Below are 20,940 nucleotides of genomic sequence, written 5' to 3'. Positions count from 1 at the left end.
TGTGATGGGGAAGGTGTCCAACAAACCTACTGGGTGACTAATTACAAAGGCTGGGCTGGAGCGTCAGGGGCCGCTCGTTAAACACCTCATTAAGTGGCACCCTGAGCAATGCCACCTGTGCATTCTGGGAACTCAGAGGGAACCCTGAGGGGGAGCGATGACCAGGGGATAGAACCATTTCAGGTAGATTCCGGAAGAAGGCTGGATCTCACTTCTAAATACAGCCTGGAGCTCACAAGTCAGAGGCCTTGACAAGAGAAGCCAGAGGGAGTAGGATGCAGGGGACTTAGTAGCTGTGTGACCCTGAGCACCTCTCATCCCTTGGCATTCCCATCTCTAAAGTGGGAGTAATAGTCACAGTCTGGCCCATCTCACAGAGACATAGGAGGGATTAAATTCAATCATGGATGTGAAGGTGCTCGGGAAACTACAGTCCTACGTAAACATAATTATCTCACCTGAACCAAGGTGGGAAATGTATGTGGTAGGATTAAGAACCCCAGCCTCCTGGGTGCACCTGTCTTCATGGGCCTCTAGCTAGGCCGAAGCAGCCAGTCGGTTGAAGCCATCCTCGGCCCCTGGAAGAACACCAGGAAGGAGGATGTGATTTGAGAAACTGGGGCAGCTATGTGGGCATTCACGTATTCGAATCCCTGAACAAGAGGGGGCACCCTGGAGCCTGGAAAGGTGTCTGCAGGTGGGGCCAACAGCCGGCCGGATTTCTCCTGCTGACTGCCCTGATGACTCACCCCATATCCCAGCCTTTTACCTTTAAGGAAGGGCCGGAAAGGGTGTGGGGAGACGAGGAGAGGGAGGCAGGTCCTGGGCCCCAGCCCCGCCCTCTGTCCCTCCCCACCCTTCTCTGGGGCCAGGCCATCCAGCCAAAAGGCAGGCCGAGAGCCGGAGAGGCACAGAATCCGGCACTGGTTTCAAGGCAGCCAGCTAGCCCGCCGCCTGTCTGTCTGTCACCAGAGCCATGGAGAGAGCCAGTCTGATCCAGAAGGCCAAGCTGGCAGAGCAGGCTGAGCGCTATGAGGACATGGCAGCCTTCATGAAGAGCGCCGTGGAAAAGGGTGAGGAGCTGTCCTGCGAAGAGCGGAACTTGCTCTCAGTGGCCTACAAGAATGTGGTGGGTGGCCAGAGGGCTGCCTGGAGGGTCCTGTCCAGTATCGAGCAGAAGGGCAATGAAGAGAGCTCGGAAGAGAAGGGCCCCGAGGTGCGAGAGTACCGGGAGAAGGTGGAGACCGAGCTCCGGGGCGTGTGTGACACGGTGCTGGGCCTGCTGGACACCCACCTCATCAAGGAGGCCGGTGATGCCGAAAGTCGGGTCTTCTACCTGAAAATGAAGGGCGACTACTACCGCTACCTGGCCGAGGTGGCCACTGGTGACGACAAGAAGCGCATCATTGACTCAGCCAGGTCGGCCTACCAGGAGGCCATGGACATCAGCAAGAAGGAGATGCCACCCACCAACCCCATCCGCCTGGGCCTGGCCCTGAACTTTTCTGTCTTCCACTACGAGATCGCCAACAGCCCCGAGGAGGCCATCTCACTGGCCAAGACCACCTTCGACGAGGCCATGGCTGACCTGCACACCCTCAGCGAGGACTCCTACAAAGACAGCACCCTCATCATGCAGCTGCTGCGAGACAACCTGACGCTGTGGACCGCCGACAGCGCCGGGGAAGAGGCCGGCGAGGCTCCCGAGGAGCCCCAGAGCTGAGCCGCGGCCGCCCCCCCCCCGCCGCGCCCGGCCCCCTCCAGCACCCCGCCCGTGGCAGAGAGGACTAGTATGGGGTGGGAGCCCCGACCCTTCTCCCCCAACGCTCTGCCCCCCGCTCACAAAAGCTCCGAGGAGAGGGACCAGCAGAGCCAGGGGGGCCGGCTCTTCCTGCAGCTGCCGGTGCTCCTCACCGGCGGTCAGCCCCCCACCCCTGCTCTCTGCACCCCTCCGCCAAACCCCACCGCCTACCGGGCCACCTCCAACCCCTCTTGCCTCCCTCCCGCCCCCGTGTGCCCCTGAATCTTAGGAATTGAGGAGTGTCCCACCCTTGCGGCTGAGAGCGGGGCTGTGTGGCAGAGTCTGGAAACGAGTGTGTGAGAGACTGAGAGCGAGTGAGAGCGAGTGAGAGCGAGCGCGGAGGACCCAGGATGACAGGGAATGCGTGTCTGCTGGCTGTGACCCTGTTTCCTCTCAATAAAGTTCCCCTGTGACACTCCTCCTGTCTCTTCCAGTTATTGGTGGACGGATGGGACAGGGACTGGCTTATGATTTGGAGACCTTGACTTCTGCTTCTGCTTTAGGGCCCTGACCTCTCAAGGGGCTGGCTCAGGGACCCACGGGCAAGACTCTGGAGCCAGTGACTCCAGGTGAGAGGCTGCGGGGTGCGGGCGCAGCTCTCCACCATGTGGCCTCCACCATGTGGCCCCCAACAAACTCGTCTGGGCCCGGGAGCGTCGGGAGGGCGCAAAGGCGGCTCTGAGGCTGCTCGGAAGGGGGGGAGGCTGAAGAACTCAGATCTGAGGGGACAGGAAAGCAGGGAGTCTCGGGTGTGAGGTCCGAGGTCCGTGCTGCAAGGACAGGTTGTAGCGAGCGGCAGGGAGCAGGCCAGTTCTGAAAGCGAGGAAGAGTCCCATCAAGTGCTCAAATCTGAGAGGAGGCGAGCGCAATCTGACAGGGGCACGACGCCGCCATTAAAAGCCCACAGCTGAGGAGAGGGGAACGCCCCCGCCCCCCGCGCTCGGACATGGGGACGAAATGAAATGGGCAGGCGAGGAGGAGCCCCTAGCTGGGTGGGAAGGGCCGCGGGGAGCGGACACACGCCCAGGCCAGCCCAGCTCGCAGCCTCCGCCGCCGGCTCCGACACGCCGGGACCTGCGGCCGCCTCGCTCGCTCCGGCCTTCACAGCCCGCGGCTGGAGGCGGGCCCGAGGCCGACGTCGTCCAATCTCGGGAGAGAGCTGCTCAGGGTACCGCCCCCGGAGCCCGACGGGCCAATAGGGGAGAGCGCGGCGGAACGCGCGCGGGGCGTCTTCCCTCCACCCTCCCGGCCCCGCCGGCGTCGCGACGCGCAGCCCGAGGGAGTGCTTCCCCCGCGCCGCCCGCCGAGCGCCAGGGGCAGCGCTTTCCCGGTTTCACTCAGACGGGTTGCCACTCGCCCAGCCCGAGAGCTCCGCATCCTCGGAGCAGCGGGACGGGGCGGGGCCGCGCGGCCAAAGGAGTCCCCGCCCTTTGAGTCATCTGCTCTGCTGGCGTGGCCCGGCCCGGCCACCAAGGCGTCCCCACTGCCCTCCAGGATCCAGGCAGCCCTGAACCGCTGGGCTTGGATTGTGTCCCCGACTGGCTGTGAGACCTTGGAAAAGCCATTATGCTTCCCTGGGTCTCAGTTTCCCCTTCAGTACCAAAGGGTTTGGACGAAAGTCTGACAAAAACTGTGGTGTCAGAACTGCCTGGGTTTGAACCCCAGCCCTGCGTGGCCAAGGCTCTTAATTTTGCTTTTCGTTTGTGCCCTCGCTTTTCGTTTGTAAAGTGGGGCTTAAAAAACCGTACCTTAAGAGTTGCTATGAAGTTTGAGAAAATAAATGCTCGTAAAGTAGTCCACAGTGCATGTTTAATACATGTTAGCTATTATTAGACCTTCCAGCATCAATAGTCTAGGGTTTATCCGTTTCTGTGACAATTGTCAGGCCCGGTCCCCAGGAGTAGCTTTATTGCCAAAGCTGACCTGCATGCTTACTGGGCCACCTGAGGATACTGTCCTGACATCAAGTGGTCACTCCTCTACCTGGCGAGATGGGGGGAACTCAGTTCAGCCTCATCAGGTTCCCCAGAGTTCAAGTTTGGTCACACCCATGGGCCTGGAAATTGAAGGGCACTTATCAGAGCTACTAATTCTACAGGGGAAGCTGGCAGGACCACTCCGCTGCCTTCTGAGTCCCCGGTTTTCTCCTCTCCTCTCCTGGAAGGGTGTTGGTTTTCAAGGTTCTAAAGCAGGCAGAGACTCTGGGCTAGGGTGAGCGACTCTCCCTCAGCTCTGGAAGTGACCCAGTTTCTCTCACCAGACAGGTCTGGTGACTTTCTCTTAACGGGGTTGGTCCTGGGAAAGGAACTTCTTTCTTTTCTCTCAGTGTCTGACTTTTGTCTACCCTACACCACTCATGGTTGCCCTATATGGGGAAAGGAATGAGTTACCCTCAGGTAATGTGTTGGCGTTGACAGATTTCAAAAGCAGATGCTGTGGATTGGAATATCACCGAATCAGATGGCTAGGTGTGAGCCGGCTTGGGCTCCAGCTTCTGACCATGAAAGTCCCAGACCTTTTTGTTTATGACATAATCTCTAAAACTTTCTTACCAGGGTGGAGTCTCGATGAGCATCTCTTGCCATCTCTTCCTGACCTAAATTAGACATTTAAAATTTTTCAGTCCTACGGTTAATGGGTACGGAATTTCTTTTGGGGTGATGCAATGTTCCAGATTCAAATAGTGTTGATATTGGGGCACTTGGCTGGCTCAGTCCGAAGAGTATGCGACTCTTGATCTCGGAGTTGTGAGTTCGAGCCCCACATGGTATGTAGAGATTACTTAAATAAATAATAAATAAAAACTTAAAAAAAACCCAAAGTGTTGATACTTGCACAACTTTGTGAATATACTAAAACCCACTAAACTACTCTTGAGGAGGATGAATTTTTTTTAATTCAATTTAGTTAACATATACTGTATTATTAGTTTCAGGGGTAGAATTTAGTGATTCATCAGTTGCTTGTAACAGTGCTCATTACATCAAGTGCCCTCCTTCATGCTCATCGCCCAATCACCCCATCCCCTCATCCACCTCCCCCCTCCAGCAACCCTCAGTTGGTTTCCTATAGTTAAGAGTCTTTTATGGTTTGCTTCCCTCTCTGTTTTTATATTATTTTTTTTCTTCCCTTCCCCTATGTTCATCTGTTTCTTAAATTTTACATATGAATGAAATCATATAGTATTTGTCTTTTGAGAATGATGAATTTTATGGCATGTGCATTTTATCTCAGTTTAAGTGTTTTCTCCCCAGTTTTCCAAATTTAAAAGCCCATCTTCAGGTCAGAACATGACTACCTGCCTCCCCTCTCCCTTTAAATGTATACAGAGCTTTGGTATGCTATCCTACCAACTCCTTTCATTTATATAGGGACATTTATTCAGTTATGATTTAAAATCTACTTGACTCTACCTCTGGGTTTGCACCTATGTCCTGGGTCTCTTATCTCTTCAGACAGCTTCCTAAAAATGGTAACTTTATCTCATTATTTTTCCTTTCTTCCTACAGTGACTTCAGCAAGATTTTTGTCCAGGACAGTGCTCAGAACTGTTTTATTTATTTATTAAAAAAATTTTGGGGGGGGCACCTGGGTGGCTCAGTCATTAAGCGTCTGCCTTCAGCTCAGGTCACGATCCCAGGGTCCTGGGATCGAGCCCCGCATCGGGCTCCCTGCTCAGTGGGAAGCCTGCTTCTCCCTCTCCCACTCCCCCTGCTTGTGTTCCCTCTCTCACTGTGTCTCTGTCAAATAAAGAAATAAAATCTTTAAAAAAAATTTTTGTTGTTGTCTTTTAAGTAATCTCTACACCCAACGTGTGTAGAACTTACAACCTTGAAATCAAGAGTCGCATGCTCTACTGACTGAGCCAGCCAGGCGCCCCTCAGAACTCAGTTTTAAACCCATGCTCCCAAATGCCTGGAAACCAAGGTTGGTGCCAGGCCTATTGTAGAAATGGAAATACAGGGCGCCTGGGTGGCTCAGTTGGTTAAGCGACTGCCTTCGGCTCAGGTCATGATCCTGGAGTCCCGGGATCGAGTCCCGCATCGGGCTCCCTGCTCGGCGGGGAGTCTGCTCCTCCCTCTGACCCTCCCCCCTCTCATGCTCTCTCTCTCTATCTCATTCTCTCTCTCAAATAAATAAATAAAATATTAAAAAAAAAAAAAAAAGAAATGGAAATACAGCTGGTTCTGGGATGAAGCAGGGCTGTCTAAACAGAGATCGGGCTCACAAAGATTCAATAACCCCAACCCTATCCTTCCTGTACTGTCAGAGTACACCCCCCCCACCCCAGGAAATAGAGGCTAAGGGCTTGCAAAGATCTTCCTCTCCCAAGAATTTGAGGGGTATGGGAAAAATCTACAACCTAAAATTTTCTCAAGAAGGTAGCTACTTTTCTCACATACGTAGTTACTTCACAGAGCAAAATGTAAATTGGCTGTGTAGATCCGCAGGAGTAGGAGATAAAGGGCAAGGCTTTGAACTAACCAGGCACCCTAGGGAGGCCAAGTCACTGGGGTCAGGCAGGCCAATGTGGCTCCTTCCAGAAAGGCAAGATACTCCTACACACACGTCCAGTGTCCAAATGTCCAGTGCCTTTTTGGATGCTTGCACCAAGATTGCCCATCTGACCAACAGTGCCCCACTTTTTCTTCCTAGAGAACAGAGTACAGTAATAATAGCAGTTGGCATGACTGCCATGTGCCAGCCACTTGCATACCTTGGTCCTCACAGCAATCCATATCATCATCTTTGTTTTGCCTATGAAGAGACTGAGGCTCAGAGCAGCTAAATAACCTAATAATCAAGGTTATACAATTACTTATGTGTCTGGGGAGTGGAAAGGGTCTAACTCCAAGGCCCATGATTTTTAAACTACAACAGCTATTTCCAAATTGTGTTCAGAGGGTTCCCCATAAACTGCCACAGGGCAGGAGCCCAGCAGTCTGGGTTTCCCCTGTTCCCACACACGTCAGCTAAAATAGCCACACATACGTCTGTTTTGTATACTGAAGTTTCATGAGTTAAAAATAAGTTTGAAAAGAACCGCATGATGTTATGCTGCCCTGCTTGTATCTTGGACTTTCTAAGAATCAAGACAGACTTCATCTAATGCCACCCCAGGACCCGGCAGAAAGGAATGGTCTTCAATGAGGAAAGACCATGTAGTGGGCCAATTTCCTAGCATTTTGACCAAGTTAAACTTTCCTCACCCTGGTTACATCCTTTGTTCCTTTTCAATTCTTCACCCTGTTCACAGGGCGTTCCCCCCACCCCCTATCCTTGCTGTGGGGGAGGTGGGGGTAGGGAGGCAGGTTTCTGGAGGGTAGGTGCTGCTCCTCTCAGAAGCCCCCTAGCCCCACCTACCCACTGAGTCAGGAGCCAGGAATGTCTGTGGGGGCAGCAGACAGGTATGTCACCCTGGGGGTGTCAGGCTGATTCATCTCTCATCTCCACCCAATCTTCTTACTGCTCTCTGGGAAATTTAACTCATTATCTGTCTAGAGATAAAAGAGGAAATTCCAGACTCTGAAAAGCATGGAGCCTTCAATCTGTGGCTAGGTATAATATTGAATACATCAGATTATGGCATTCAAGCTGCATTTGTTAAAAGAGAAATACTCCTTTACCCCCATCTTCATCCCCCAAATAAAGAGAATAAGAGAATACCCCCACCAAATAAGAGAATACCCTCACCTTCTGCCCCCAAATAAAGTTAACCTGAAATATCCTAACTGTTTAGCTCAGAATAGGCTATGTGACCACAGGTATGACTGAAGAGTTGGGATAGGGGCGCCTGAGTGGCTCAGTTGGCTAAGCTAAGCATCTGCCTTGGGCTCAGGTCATGATCTCAGGCTCCCTGCTCAGTGGGGAGTCTGCTTCTTCCTCTCCCTCTCCCCCCCAAGTAAATAAATAAAATCTTAAAAAAAAATGTTGGGAGAAATCTTACCCATGTTCCAGTATTCCTTCTCCACTGTTTTGATCATTCCACAAGGACTGTGAAGGCTTCGGGATCAACGTACAGAAAGAGGTGGGAATCCAGTGTGAGGGGGAGCACGAGGGAACATTTCTTTTTTTTTTTTTTAAGATTTATTTATTTGACAGAGAGAGACACAGCGAGAGAGGGAACACAAGCAGGGGGAGTGGGAGAGGGAGAAGCAGGCCTCCTGCTGAGCAGGGAGCCCGACGCAGGGCTCGATCCCAGGACCCTGGGATCACGACCCGAGCTGAAGGCAGACGCTTAACGACTGAGCCACCCAGGCGCCCCACGAGGGAACACTTCTTGAGGCTGTATTTGCACAGCAAGCAGATATTCCCCCCACACATACAAATACACACACACCCTTCCAATATCCAAATGTCCAGTACGTTTTTGGGAAAACCTGGTTTCAGATTCTTGAAGCAAGATAGCTGCAGATTTATTTAAGATGGCTTTAAAGGGGCTATTCATTTCCCTCAACTGCTTCAAGGTTTTGGATGGGGAAAAAAAAATCAAAACTTCGCTATGTATTCTGGTCCGGAGGATTTTACCAATACTCATATTTTCTCACCTCATTTGGGCTCCAAATCCCCAGCCCATCCCCTCATAGCTCCTCAGTCTCAGGCCACCTGGACATCTGGGTCTGCCTGAAGTTGGATCCTTAGCTGGAAATGAAGGACACAATGGGCTGGAAATGAGGCGTATGGCTTTCCCCTACCCTCAGCAGGCCTGATGCCATCGAAGTATGTGCTAATCCAGACTCTTCCTTCTAAGGGCTGAGGGCTCAACAGCCAGGGATGAGAGAGAAGAAAAGTGAAGGGAAAGGAGTAGGGGCTACTCAGCTTGCTAGAGAATTTCCCTCCAGGATTCTGGGGTAGTTGGGCCTCCCTATTGCTTTCAAAAATTTTATTTATTTTTAAAGATTTTATTTATTTGAGAGAGAGAAAGCACAGGGGGAGCGGGAGAAGCAGACTCCCTGCTAAGCAGGGGGCCCAATACGGGACTCAATCCCCGGACTCCAGGATCATGACCTGAGCCGAAGGCAGTCGCTTAACAAACTGAGCCACCCAGGTGCCCACTTTCAAAAATTTTAAAAACAGGGTGGATCGTAGTAGTGCTGGGATGGGTCTGCCATCACTCCCCTCCCCTTCTCAGGAACCCTGGGAAAGGAGAGAGAATCTCTGAGATAGACCTTCCCACAGACTCTAATGGGATCAGGCTTCCTTTCTGGAGGTGGGTGAGCATTTTGCTAATTCAGAAACAGCTGGGAGCAGACTGGCTGTGCTTCAGCTCTGTGGGTTTTAGGGCATCACTCTCACTCCTAAGCCTCTTTGTCTGGGCTGGAAGCCCGTCCAATTAGCTGTGGCCTCTGCTAAGTTCCAAACAGTATCTTCCAATTTTGGGGGAGGTCCCCACTTCAGAGCCAGGAAATGCACATATCCTAATATCAGCGGTTAGCAGAGGTGACCAAGAAGGTCCCGTCTAAGGCACTCAGATGGTTTCCTCCTTCCAGAAGTTGGTCATAAGTGCCAAGTGAGGTCTGGAAGTGAGAAGAGCGCTTTCAGTCCCTGGGAGATGCAAAGTGCTACTTTTCTGGAAGGCATTTTGGCAATATGAATCCAGAACCTGGGAAACATCAGCTGTTTCATTTCTAGGACTTAATCGTAAGTTAAAAATCAGAGACTCAAAGATTTGAGTACAAAGATGTAATCACAGCACTATTAACAAGAGCAAAAATTGGTAATGACTTAGGCTAACCATGGGAGTCTGGACAGGTAACCAATGTCATAGCCTTACCATGGAATATTATCATGTAGACCTTAAAAGGGTCTTTATGCTTTTAATTGCATGAAATAGGGTTAACTAAAAAAAGCAGGTTACCGGGGCACGTGGGTGGCTCAGTCGTTAAGCGTCTGCCTTCGGCTCAGGTCATGATCCCAGGGTCCTGGGATCGAGCCCCGCATGGGGCTCCCTGCTTGGCGGGAAGCCTGCTTCTCCCTCTCCCACTCCCCCTGCTTGTGTTCCCTCTCTGGCTGTCTTTCTCTCTGTCAAATAAATAAAATCTTAAAAAAATAAAAAAAATAAAAAAAAGCAGGTTACAAAGCAAGTAGTACATATTCCACTCTCATACAAATGCTACAGCTATCCCTCTGCATGTACAGAAAAATAAGACTGAAAGAAAAACACAAAATATATTAAACATTTGAATATAAAATTTTATTTTTTTTCATGAAATGTGTCAGTCTTTCCAGATAGCATATTCAGATTTCTTTTTTAAAAAAATATTTATTTGAGATAGAGATAGTGAGAGAGAGCACTAGGGGGAAGAAGGGGGAGAAGCAGATGCCCCACTGAGCAGGGAGCCTGACGTGGGGCTCGATTCCAGGACTCTGGGATCATGACCTGAGCCGAAGGCAGACGCTTAACTGACTGAGCCACCCAGGTGCCCCGAAATAAATTTTTTAAAGATTTGTCAGAGAGAGAGACAGAGAGTAAGCACAAGCAGGGGGAGCAGCAGGGGAGGGAGAAGCAGGCTCCCCACTGAGCAAAGAGCCCGATGCGGGGGCTCTATCCCAGGACCCTGGGATCATGACCTGAGAAAAAGACAAATGCTTAACGGACTGAGCCACCCAGGCGCCCCTACAAATATTTTTGATTATTCATATGTTATGGGATTATGGGCGACTTCTTTTCATTTTCCAAGTTTTTTTTCTATCAGGAAAGAAAAAAAAAAAATCTCAAGAATGGTTGCCCCATGCCAGCCAAATCGGAGGATGGTCTTTCTCATACCCCACATGTTTCATGCTGGACAGACCCAGGTGTCTCTTTTCTGCATTGTGCTGTCCCCACACCATGGCAGGGGAACAGAATCATTTTGCCATCACCAAAGGTGAACAGAACTCCATTTACCGGAAGAGAAAACAGCCTTGCTGTCACATCAAGGCCTGAAAATTAAGTTTTGGATGACTTCCATCTCTCCCCACTCCATGACTACAGAGAATGCATGCCGAGAGAGCTTGGATACGAGGCCATAAAGTTCAAATGACACCTTCCTTCCAGCTGATTTGCTTTGGTGAGAGCCAGGGTGATGGGGTCAGCGTCAGAAACCCTGACCACAGCTATTGGTACTATGTTCAAAAACAGCATCCACCCTCACATCCTACCTGATGAGGGATTTGTCCAGCAACCTGGGCGTCAGGATTCTTGGGCTCCAGGCCCCACCATTGACTCAGCCGTCCCCAGGCTGTTGTCTCCTGGCCTCAGTTTCCCTGGCTTGCTCTGTTGATACTCCCCACCTACTGTAGGGTGTTAATAGGGGTGTGGTGCTTTCAACTTCTCAGATGAAAGCAGCTGGGGAAGCAGCACCCAGTTATTATCCCCGATATGGCAGGCGTGGGAGTGGAGGTCGGCTGCTTTCACACTTACCCAGCTGGAGGAGCCTCCTCATCGCCCCTCACTCTTCTTCCTTCTGCTCTGACTCCCCAAGTTGGGAAGCAAAGCTCAGTCGCCCCCATCTCAATGACACCTCAGAACAGATTTTCCTAAGTTGAATTCTCCGATTGCCCAAACCACCAGTGACCTAGGGTCCCCCTGATTTATGATTCAGTAATATTCTACAGGTGTTTAAATTCTTCCTCCTGATGGGCTACAGATCCTGTGGGAGAAGGGCTGTGACTTTTCACCATCAAGAATTCACAATTAAGGAGTCAGCAAAGTGAACAATGAGACAGCCAGACTGACCAAAGTTCAAACTCCTAATCTGTTGCCTCACTGTAAAATGAGCCTTCATAATATTCTGTCTTGTCTCAATCTCCAGGAGTTGCTGTGAGAGCCACATGAGAAGCATGTGTGTGGAAGTACTTTCTAAAATGCTAAGCCCTTCTCATGTGTTAACAGGACCAACTGTCTGCAAATAAGACTTCTGGCACAACTGCCATCTGTCCCCTGCTGCCTCCAGGCTGTGGCTGCAAAAAAAAAAAAAAAAAAAAAAAGCCTGGGATGCCACCTATTGGTGGAAAATATGAATTGCATCCAACCAGTTGCAAGAAGAGCAAAAAGCAAACACAGCTATTCCAACTTCAAGCCATCTTCATTTTTGCCACACTCCTCATGATGTCATGTTATATACTTAATATTTTTCTTTAAATAACTCACTTTTTATAAACAATTTCAAAGTAAACTTTTAACCACTCATATAAATGGAAAACTAGTTAACACTTGCCAAAAAAGAATACAACTGTAAAATAAATACCATGAAAATAAAACGTTCAGATCTGCTAGGAAGCGTTGCCTGTGAAAGCTCAAGCTTGAGTCTCACTGCTAAAACTGACAATTAACCAAATCGCACAACCAGAGCCTAAGTGTCAGTCCTCTAGCACAATCCCGTGCTTTGGGGGAAACACTGCCCCAGATAAAGAAACCGGACTCTTCTGAGGAAAGGCAACATTCCCTTGTTCTGCCTCAACTCTCTGGGCCTGGATGGTTGCAGAAAGTTTAGAAATCACGAAAAGTAGAAAATAAACTCTTGTATTTGTAGCATATTCCATCACAGCCCAAGTGGGGCCAGGCCCGAATCCCTGGCAACCGCACCAAGAGCTCATGACCACAGAGGGGGTGGCGGGTGCTCTGCTCTGGTTGGGAAGACTGCTCTTGGATCTGCAGTCCACTGCGCTGTCCACTGTCACTGGGAGCCGCCACGTTCTCCAGGGCTGGGTTATGCCTCTTGTTCTCCAGCCTGCTGCTACAGCTGCATGGCTTCTTGCTCCACTGACTGGTCTGAGGGTTCCAGGTACTTCTCCTGGATGCCCAGGGTCCTGAGGGAGGCTGCGTCAAGGTTGGGAGCATAGGCAAGGATGGGCACTGGTCAGGGCAGGATGTGACCCCTACGGATGCTGGCTCTACAACCATGTCTGGCTCCCACCCCTCTCCCTTTCTCACCGTCATAGCTCCAGGCAACAGGAACCAACTGGGTCTGAGAAGCCCCTCCAAACATCCAGACCCAAATGCTCCCGTACTTGCCTCTTCCCACATTGCTGAGGCTCAAAGGACCAGAGAAGCACCGCCCCTCCGGCTGTGCTAGGGCACGTGCTCTCCAGCCAGACCACTGGGGGTTTAAGTCCTGATTTTGCCACTTCCTTTCTTTTCGTCTGTAAAATGGAGTTGTTGTGAGGCTCAAATGAGACAATGAATACAAAATACCTAGTATGGCGCCTGGCACACAGCGTAGTAAGGGTTTCTGAACGCTTCTGCCGTGGGAAGAAGGGAGGGAACTCAGGGAAGCACAAAGATAACAAACTTCCGCTTGGGCTACTGGGTACCTTCTACCTCTCTCTGGAACAGCAGGGAAGTGGAGTGGGAAGGATACAAATCAGATTCACAAAGGAAAACACTGTGATACCGCTGAGGACGCCCTGGGAGTCTGGCTGGCCTGAGAAGGAGAGGACCGCTGACCGTGGTGGGATGGCCACCATGGCTCTTCTACTAGATGACCCCAGTATCAGAAATTGAGGTTCTACAACCAGGGAGACCGAGGTTTGAACTGTTCTTCTAACACATCCAGGGAGAAGGCTTTGCACCTGTCACTCTCAGAGCCCCAACTGCCTCGTCTGCAAGAAGGGACTGAATGAGGTTTAAACGAGATCCTGCAAGCAGGGTACGTAGTCCACCGAATGATGTTCAGGTTACAGACCTTCTTTCCCATCTCTTATGGATCCAGCCACCAAAATCCATCTCACCTCTACTCAAACTGACTTGGAACCTGCGCCGCTTCCACTTCACTTTTCCTCAGGAGGTAATGCCTTGTTCCTGTGGAAGTCCGCCCTGAGGGTCACTCAGGATGAGCGGAATCCATCCTGCTTGACATGCAATAATCTCAAACTTGCCTTGTCTCCAACCTGACATCCACATTCCTGAGCAGGGCACATGAAACCCTGCATCTATCTGCCCATCCGTCTGGCCCTATCCCTGCTCCCAGGCAAAGCCCTGTCCTGCCCACGAGTCACGCTATTCTACTTGCAACCCCCCAGACGTACCTCAGCCTTGAACCACCATGCCTCTGTAAATACTGTTCTCCCTGCCTTGAATTCCCTTTCCCTTTCCATCAGCCTGGCTGACCCTCACTTTAAGATAATGCAACTCAAGTGCCACCACCTCCATGAAGTTTTCTTTATCTACCCACCATTGGCAGAGCTGACTTCCCCCTTCTCTATACCAATCCTTAATCATCTTATACACAGAGTGAAGTTGAACCTTAAGAGGATTAGGAGAGAGGGTGGAATCTAAAATCAGCACAAATGTGTAGGTTAAAAAATATCTGTGAAAATTCCTTAAATCATCTATTAAAGAGTATACACAGTTTGATAAATAGAATCCCGCACGATAACGCGTATGAACGCATAACGTAACGCGCCGCGTGCAAAAACTCACAGCGCTGTTGGAACTGCCCCTTCTCTTTCTTGCTGAGCACATGCAGTTGAACTTGCCGACAGTAACTGCGAGTGTGAGGGAGCACTGAGCACTCTACTGCCGCCATTTATAACGTGTCTGTTTCCCTGGGAGCCTGGGAGCTTGGGTTCCCACCTGTGGAAGGGCCTGACACAGATCCGTTAAGTACTGGCTGGAATTCTCTTCCTCCACGCCAAGGACTCTGGAGCCCCCCTGGTCTCCAGCATGCTGTGTAGATGTCAAGTATCTGGAACTATCCTAATGGGCCTGCATTTCCTTGTCCTGCCTCATAGGTGCCTCTGTGACCTTAGGCACCTACACATGACCTTAGGTCCACCCCAACGGTCACTAATCCAGCTCCAGTTCTGAAGGTCCAGCTGCCTCCCAGACAGCTCTGGCTGTCCCCAGGGTCCCCTCCAACACAGCGCATCTGCCAGGGCCCATCCCTTCCACCCACGTGACAAACCTGCCCTCTCCTCTTCTTTTCTTGCCTCAGTGACCAACACAACCACCCATACCACTGTATTAGCCAGAACTAGGAGTCGAACTTCTGCTCTACCTCCATTTATCCCATAACCATCCGGTCGGTGGTCCATCTCCTTGTATCCAATTCACACTCTTCTTTCCATTCTCGCTACTCATGTTTCATCTCTTCTCATCTACAGACTGTAAACACTCTCCTGCCCCCACCCACATCCCTTAAATGCAATTTCTTCACCCGGAGGGGCTTTTAAAAAATGTATGCCTGCTGGCCCAGCGGACCCACGAACCGACAGATCCACGCACGGACGAATCTGCCCGCTCTTGAGAGCGCCATGTCTGGTTCCTCCAGCGTCGCCGCTATGAAGAAAGTGGTTCAACAGCTCCGGCTGGAAGCCGGGCTCAACCGCGTGAAGGTTTCCCAGGCAGCTGCAGATTTGAAACAATTCTGTCTGCAGAATGCCCAGCACGACCCCCTGCTAACTGGTGTATCTTCAAGTACGAATCCCTTCAGACCCCCAAAAGTCTGTTCCTTTTTGTAGTAAAATGAATCTTTGGATGGTTTTCTAAACCACTTTTCATGAACCAGTGAATATTCAAAGGAGAACTAAATTGGAAGCCTGTACAAAAGCTTATTATCCCTATAACACGTGCCGTACTATATAAACTACTTTTGTCAGTCCTTAACATCTACCTCTCTGAATTTTCATAAATTTCTATCTCACAAGGGTAATTATTTTATATACACTGGCAGCAGCATACAATAAAATACTTAGTGTAAAAAAAAAAAAAAAAAAAAAAATGCATGCCTGATCACGTCACACCCCGCACAACCATACGATGCTGGTTCCCACTGCCCACCCACAAGCTGGGGGCCACACTCCTTAGCAGGGCACCCAAGCCCCCCGCTGCCTGCCTTCTACTGCCCCTGCCCCCCTACATCCCCTTTCCCTTTCCCAGTCAGGACGCCAAGCACACTGAGGCCCTCACATCTCTCCCAAATGACCACTGCCCTTTCAATACTCAGCATCTGTATTTGCTGCTCCTTCTCATCAGTATATCCTCCCTTGTCCTCAGATACAAGCAATATTGAAGGCTTCTAAGGGACCAGCCTTTGCACCTGAGACAGTCACCAGGGAGCCCAATGGAATTAGTCATCTACAAGGGAAGATGTGGCCATTCCTGAGCCCCACGTCTCCCACTTGGCTATGGCCAAGAGACTAGAGAGCAAGGATACGAGGAGAAATGGAAGTCGGCTCCCACAGCAGCAGACATCATGGCCTCCAGGCTTCGCTGTTCTTGGACCCCGAAGCAGTAGCCATTGGCTTTATCCACAGCCTGCAGGACCCGCTGGATACTCTCCTTGTCCTGGCCAGGGAGGACAGACAGCTTTGTGAGTGAAACAGAGGCGTGTGGAACTGAGGCTGTACCAAACTGCAAGCAGTCTCCAAACATCCCCCTCGACCTTGCCTCACGAAGCCTCTGGACGTGCAGCTTCTGCGCCTGGAGTAGCTCTACATGTCCCCAGAGGCATGGCTACATCCTAGCTTTCCTGTCCACCAACCCACCCAGATCGGAGCAGATAAGCTCCTCTGTGCATACCCATGGTCCCCTGGGGCTATCCTATTACAGCTCTGATCCTACCAGCTTACTACTGACAAGTTATTAACTCATCTGCCTCCCCTATTTGACTTCATACCCCGTGAGGTCAGGGACTTATTTGTCGAGGTAATCCTCAGGGCCTGGCACGTCCTTAGCTGAGAGTAGGCACACCCAATAAATATGTATATAATCTATTTCCTCATTCTCAGAATAGTGATAAGAATAGTCTATACGTCACGTGATGGCAAGGAGCGATCAGAATAATGCATGTACAAGTCCTCAGCACAATGCCTAGCACCGGAAGTGCTCAGTAAGTGGTAGCTGTTATGATTAATATTGTAGGGTTCAATTTTCTCATTTTAGAGGAGAAAATTGTGGCATTAAACAGGGAAGAGACAAGTTTGCTCAAGTCCACACAGGGGCTGGGTACTACTTTGTAAAGTCAACAGGCAATTGCCCATCCTGAAGGAGGCTGAGAGACCTGTCTTTGGCCTTGGTCACATCCCTTGCTGACGACTTTCTGAAATCACCCATTTTCACACTGATGAGGGAACACGTGTTGAGACAACCCAGCAATACAGAATAGACAGGGTCAAAGTTTGGCCCACCCTCTTTATTGGAATCCTGCCCATGAGAGCCACTGGTCCTAAAACCAAGGGGACTGAATGATAGTTAGACCCAGGACAAAGATCCCTGTTTGACCCCTCAAAGCCTCTTGTACCCCTGGCTCGGTGAGATCCCAGGCACTGTCAGAGCCTAGGCGAGGGCTAGGCCTCTTAGTGCCCAGTACCTGAATGTTGAGAGGGATGAAGGAGACCAGACTGTAGTCTTCAATGAGCTGCACCAGTTTCTCATTGAGCTGACGGTAGTGGCGGAAGAAAGGGTCAGAAGCCAGGTGGTCGAGCAGGTAGGAGAGGTCCAGGACCTCTGTGTAGTAGTCCAGGTTGAAAGCTAAGGAGAGAAATTGGTGTTTAGGAGCAGCTGATATGAGGCTAAAAGATCCGAGGACAGGGACCGTATATCCTTTCTTTCTTCCTTTTATTTTCATTCACTCACTCATTCATTCATTCATTCAACAAATATTTGTTGAGGCAGTGAAATGAACTTACTCAGAAGAAAACACTTGGTTTTACCCATTGACTCTGCCATTTACTAGCTAGACGGGACTGCTGTGAGGATTAAATGCTCTAAGTCCCAGTGTCTGGTACACACAAGCACTCGCTCCATGGTAAGAAATAATAAGATCGAACGTGTCCCGAGAACAGTGCTGGGTCCCTGCCACATGGAGTTCAGGGTCAGGTAGCTGCACCCCCAGGACCCGGCACGTGCACTGTAAGGACTCTAGCAGGGCACTTCCAGTGTAAATCACTTTCCCTTTCTGGGCCAGCTCCTTCTGAATGTAAAATGAGGACACCAGACTAGATGACTCCAAGTTCTAGGAATGCAAACTTCCTCTAAGACAAGGAAAGTGGGCCTCCCGGCACTGTCCATTTCTGCTGGAAAACTCGAGCACTCGGGTTACTCAACTGGTCCATCCCAGAGCGAGCCAAGGCAATCATCAGGCTGTTGGATTGACTGACTCACTCCCTACACCCAACGTGGGGCTCAAACTCACAACCCCAAAATCAAGAGTCACATGCTCCTCCAACTGAGCCAGCTGGGTGCCCCTCTGTCTCCTGTCTTCTAATCAGAAACTGTCACCCCTCTGCCTGCAAGGAATTATGCCCTGGGCATTCCTACAGACTTCTTGGATTGCCTGACAGGCTATTCATTGGGCTATTCATATAATGTCTCTGGGCCTCAATGGCCCCATCTGGTTGGCACATCAGTCTCTTATAAGGATGACTGGCAAGAGTCAGAGGTAGAAAGGTCAAGGACCATCATGTAGCCACCTGGGCTGGAAGCCACGAAGGTGGGCGGGGAGAGGGGCTTGGGAAGACTATGGGCATAGGTAAGACAGGGCTTCTGGGCTTACCAAGAGATGGACCAGGACTCTGGGCTGAGGCAGCCCCTCCAAGATGTTGACATCCCTCCATGTCCTGACTGACAGCCAGCAGGCCTCCCTGGACAACGCCCTGACACATCGTGATCCTAACATTTCTTCCTGTTCACTGCTGGTCATTTCAGCTTTTCTTCTCCAGGTTCCTTTGTGGCTGGAGATGCTATTTAGGGAACTGATGCCCCCAGCTCAGCGCACTAATTTTGCAGGAAAGAAGTGCGGGCCATGAGGCCCCTAGGCAACTCCCCTGCCTCCTGCTTCTGCCTCAGTCTTTCGCACCCCGACAAAGGAACCTCCATCTGTCCACTAGCTCAGACAGAAACCTGAGAGTCATCCTTAATTCCTTGGTCTCCATGCCCAATCCACTAGCAAACCCTATTTCTTGAGTGAGTTTTGGATCAATCTACTTCTCTCCATTCCCACTACCACTGTTTGGACTGCTGCAAGAACCTCCTCAAGGATCTCTGTTTGCATTCTTACCTGTTTCAATTCATTCTCCACAAAACAGCCACAATGACATTCTTAATTCATGCTATTTCCTTGCTTAATATTCATCAATGGCTTTCCCTGGTGCTTCAACATTATAGGTTCTGGCCCCTGCCCACCTCTCTGACCTCATTTCCAACCACCCTCCCTCTGACTACTATCTCAGCTACCCTAGGCTTCCCCCCGACCCCCACTTTTTCCTTTAACACAAAAAACTCTTTCCCTAAGGGCCTTTCCTCCGACTGGTCCCTCCGCCTAGAACAGTCCTGCCTTGGCTGACTCCTTCTCACCATTCGGGTCTCAGCTCAGGTAGCACTGCTCACTTAGTAGCAGTGCTACTCACTCCCAACCACTCATTTTGTTTTAATCGCTTTGCAGTACATATTACCAACTATATAGCTCTCTTGTCCCCAAAACCCAGAACAGTATCTGGCCCAGAGTGGCACAAAATAAACAGGCAGGAATCAGGACCTGCCTGTGGCTATGATCACCAAGCCATGCATGGTCCCTGGAGGCAGCTCCCTTCAGCTGAGATCTGCTCCCTTCTCCTTGCCTGTCCAGAATAGGAGCTCTCACCCAGCTTCCCATAGTGCTCAATGAGGTCCATCTTGGAGAGGAGGTTGACATGGGGCAGCTCCACATGCAGCATGGTGGCCAGAGAGGTACACAGTACGGAAATGAACTTGGCCGGGTCTGTGCAATAATGAGAATCCACCAGGTGGACAGCAGTCAGCTGGAAAGGGAGGAAGAGACAGGGTGAGTGGCCTGGGGAGGCAGGAAACATCATGGCCTATGTCTTTCCCCAAAGGCTGGGGACCCCTGAGGACAGACTGCAAGCCTTCCCCATTAGTGTCCTCCTGCTTCTGCTTTGTTCTAATAGCGACACTCATTTCCTTCTGCCACGAGATACAGAGCACTTTTCCTTACAAGATGCCTTGCACTGTGCCTCCCAGTGGGCAACTGGCTCAATTCTGATTGCATCTAACTCTATTTCATTTACTTTTGCTCAGCAAGTCACAACAACAATCACCATACCAGGGGCGCCTGGGTGGCTCAGTCGTTAAGCGTCCTGCCTTCGGCTCAGGTTATGATCCCGGGATCCTGGGATCAAGCCCCATATCGGGCTCCCTGCTTGGCGGGAAGCCTGCTTCTCCCTCTCCCACTCCCCCTGCTTGTGTTCCCTCTCTGGCTGTGTCTCTCTCTGTCAAATAAATAAATAAAATCTAAAAAAAAAAAAAAAATCACCATACCACTTTCTACATAACCCCTTCCATACTTCCAATAATACCAAATTGGGTACTAGCACATCCATTCTGCAGATGAGAGAACTGAGGTTCAGAGAGAGAAACTAACTTACCCAGGTCCACACAGCGAGTCAGTGGCAGAGCATGAATTCGAACTCACACCAGTTTTACTCCAAAGCAACTCGGCCCCTACCTCGCTGTGTGACATGGGGGCGTGGCATCTGTCCTCCCTGTCCCAGTTCCTCCATCTGCAAAAGGAGCCTGCTCGAACCAAGACGCACCCTGAGGTCCCACTGCGCCATCTGGGAGAAGATGCTGCGCAGGGCGCCGTGGTGCGTGCAGAGCTCCACCTGGCCCGGGCAGTCGAAGAGGAAGTAGTGGCCGCGGAGGGGCTCTAGCTTGGCCCGCAGCCAGTCCAGGTTGGCCTCCAGGTACTCCATGCAGTAGAGCAGGCCGCCGTTGGGCCCCAGCCGCAGCGCGTCCATCACGTCGCCCAGCCCCACCAGCTCTCCCACGTCCACGGCGCACTCGTACGGCAGCCCCTCGTTGGCCGGGTCCAGGTTCACCACCGTCACACGCCGGCCCAGCGCGCGCAGGAACTCACTCATGCCCAGGCAGTACGTGGTCTTCCCCGAGCCGGGCGGGCCGATCACCGCCTGCCCAAAGGCCGTGGTCGTGGCGGCCCCCGCCATGGGCGGCACGCGGGCCCGTGCGGGGCAGATAAGCTCGGCAGAGACACGAGCCGAGGGCGACGGGATCTCGGGGGCTGGCGGCGATGCCCGGGCGTCCCCGGAGGAAGCGCAGGTACCCGCGCGGTGCAAGGGGACCAAACGGCCCGTTACTAACCGGACCAGCACCCGACTTCCGGACGACGTCGGAAATGGCGGGGGCCCTGGGAGGAAGTCCC

At 51.2% G+C, this 20,940-nt stretch overlaps 3 protein-coding genes across 3 annotated transcripts; 2 read left to right on the top strand and 1 right to left on the bottom strand.

The window, feature by feature from the left end:
* The first annotated feature begins 923 nt into the window (after positions 1-923).
* On the top strand, positions 924-1,723 carry SFN (stratifin). Its single transcript, XM_032417845.1, has one exon. The coding sequence runs from the start codon at positions 977-979 to the stop codon at positions 1,721-1,723; it is 747 nt and encodes a 248-aa protein (XP_032273736.1). The 5' UTR covers positions 924-976.
* An 8,659-nt stretch (positions 1,724-10,382) lies between these two features.
* On the bottom strand, positions 10,383-20,897 carry GPN2 (GPN-loop GTPase 2). Its single transcript, XM_032390455.1, has 5 exons — positions 20,315-20,897; positions 19,366-19,522; positions 17,095-17,255; positions 15,940-16,070; positions 10,383-12,592 (listed from the first exon to the last, which is right to left on the bottom strand). Exons 1-5 carry the CDS (start codon positions 20,723-20,725, stop codon positions 12,520-12,522), a joined length of 933 nt encoding a protein of 310 aa, XP_032246346.1. The 5' UTR covers positions 20,726-20,897; the 3' UTR covers positions 10,383-12,519.
* Positions 14,945-15,456, top strand: LOC116623359 (guanine nucleotide-binding protein G(I)/G(S)/G(O) subunit gamma-5-like). The gene has a single exon (XM_032390469.1). It carries the CDS (start codon positions 14,960-14,962, stop codon positions 15,242-15,244), a length of 285 nt encoding a protein of 94 aa, XP_032246360.1. The 5' UTR covers positions 14,945-14,959; the 3' UTR covers positions 15,245-15,456.
* Positions 20,898-20,940: the final 43 nt, after the last annotated feature.

This window comes from Phoca vitulina, unplaced genomic scaffold, assembly GCF_004348235.1.
Source record: "Phoca vitulina isolate PV1807 unplaced genomic scaffold, GSC_HSeal_1.0 scaffold2, whole genome shotgun sequence".
Lineage (NCBI taxonomy): Eukaryota > Metazoa > Chordata > Mammalia > Carnivora > Phocidae > Phoca > Phoca vitulina.
Note: the sequence above shows the minus strand (reverse complement) of the source record. Positions and strands in the feature narration are given on the sequence as shown.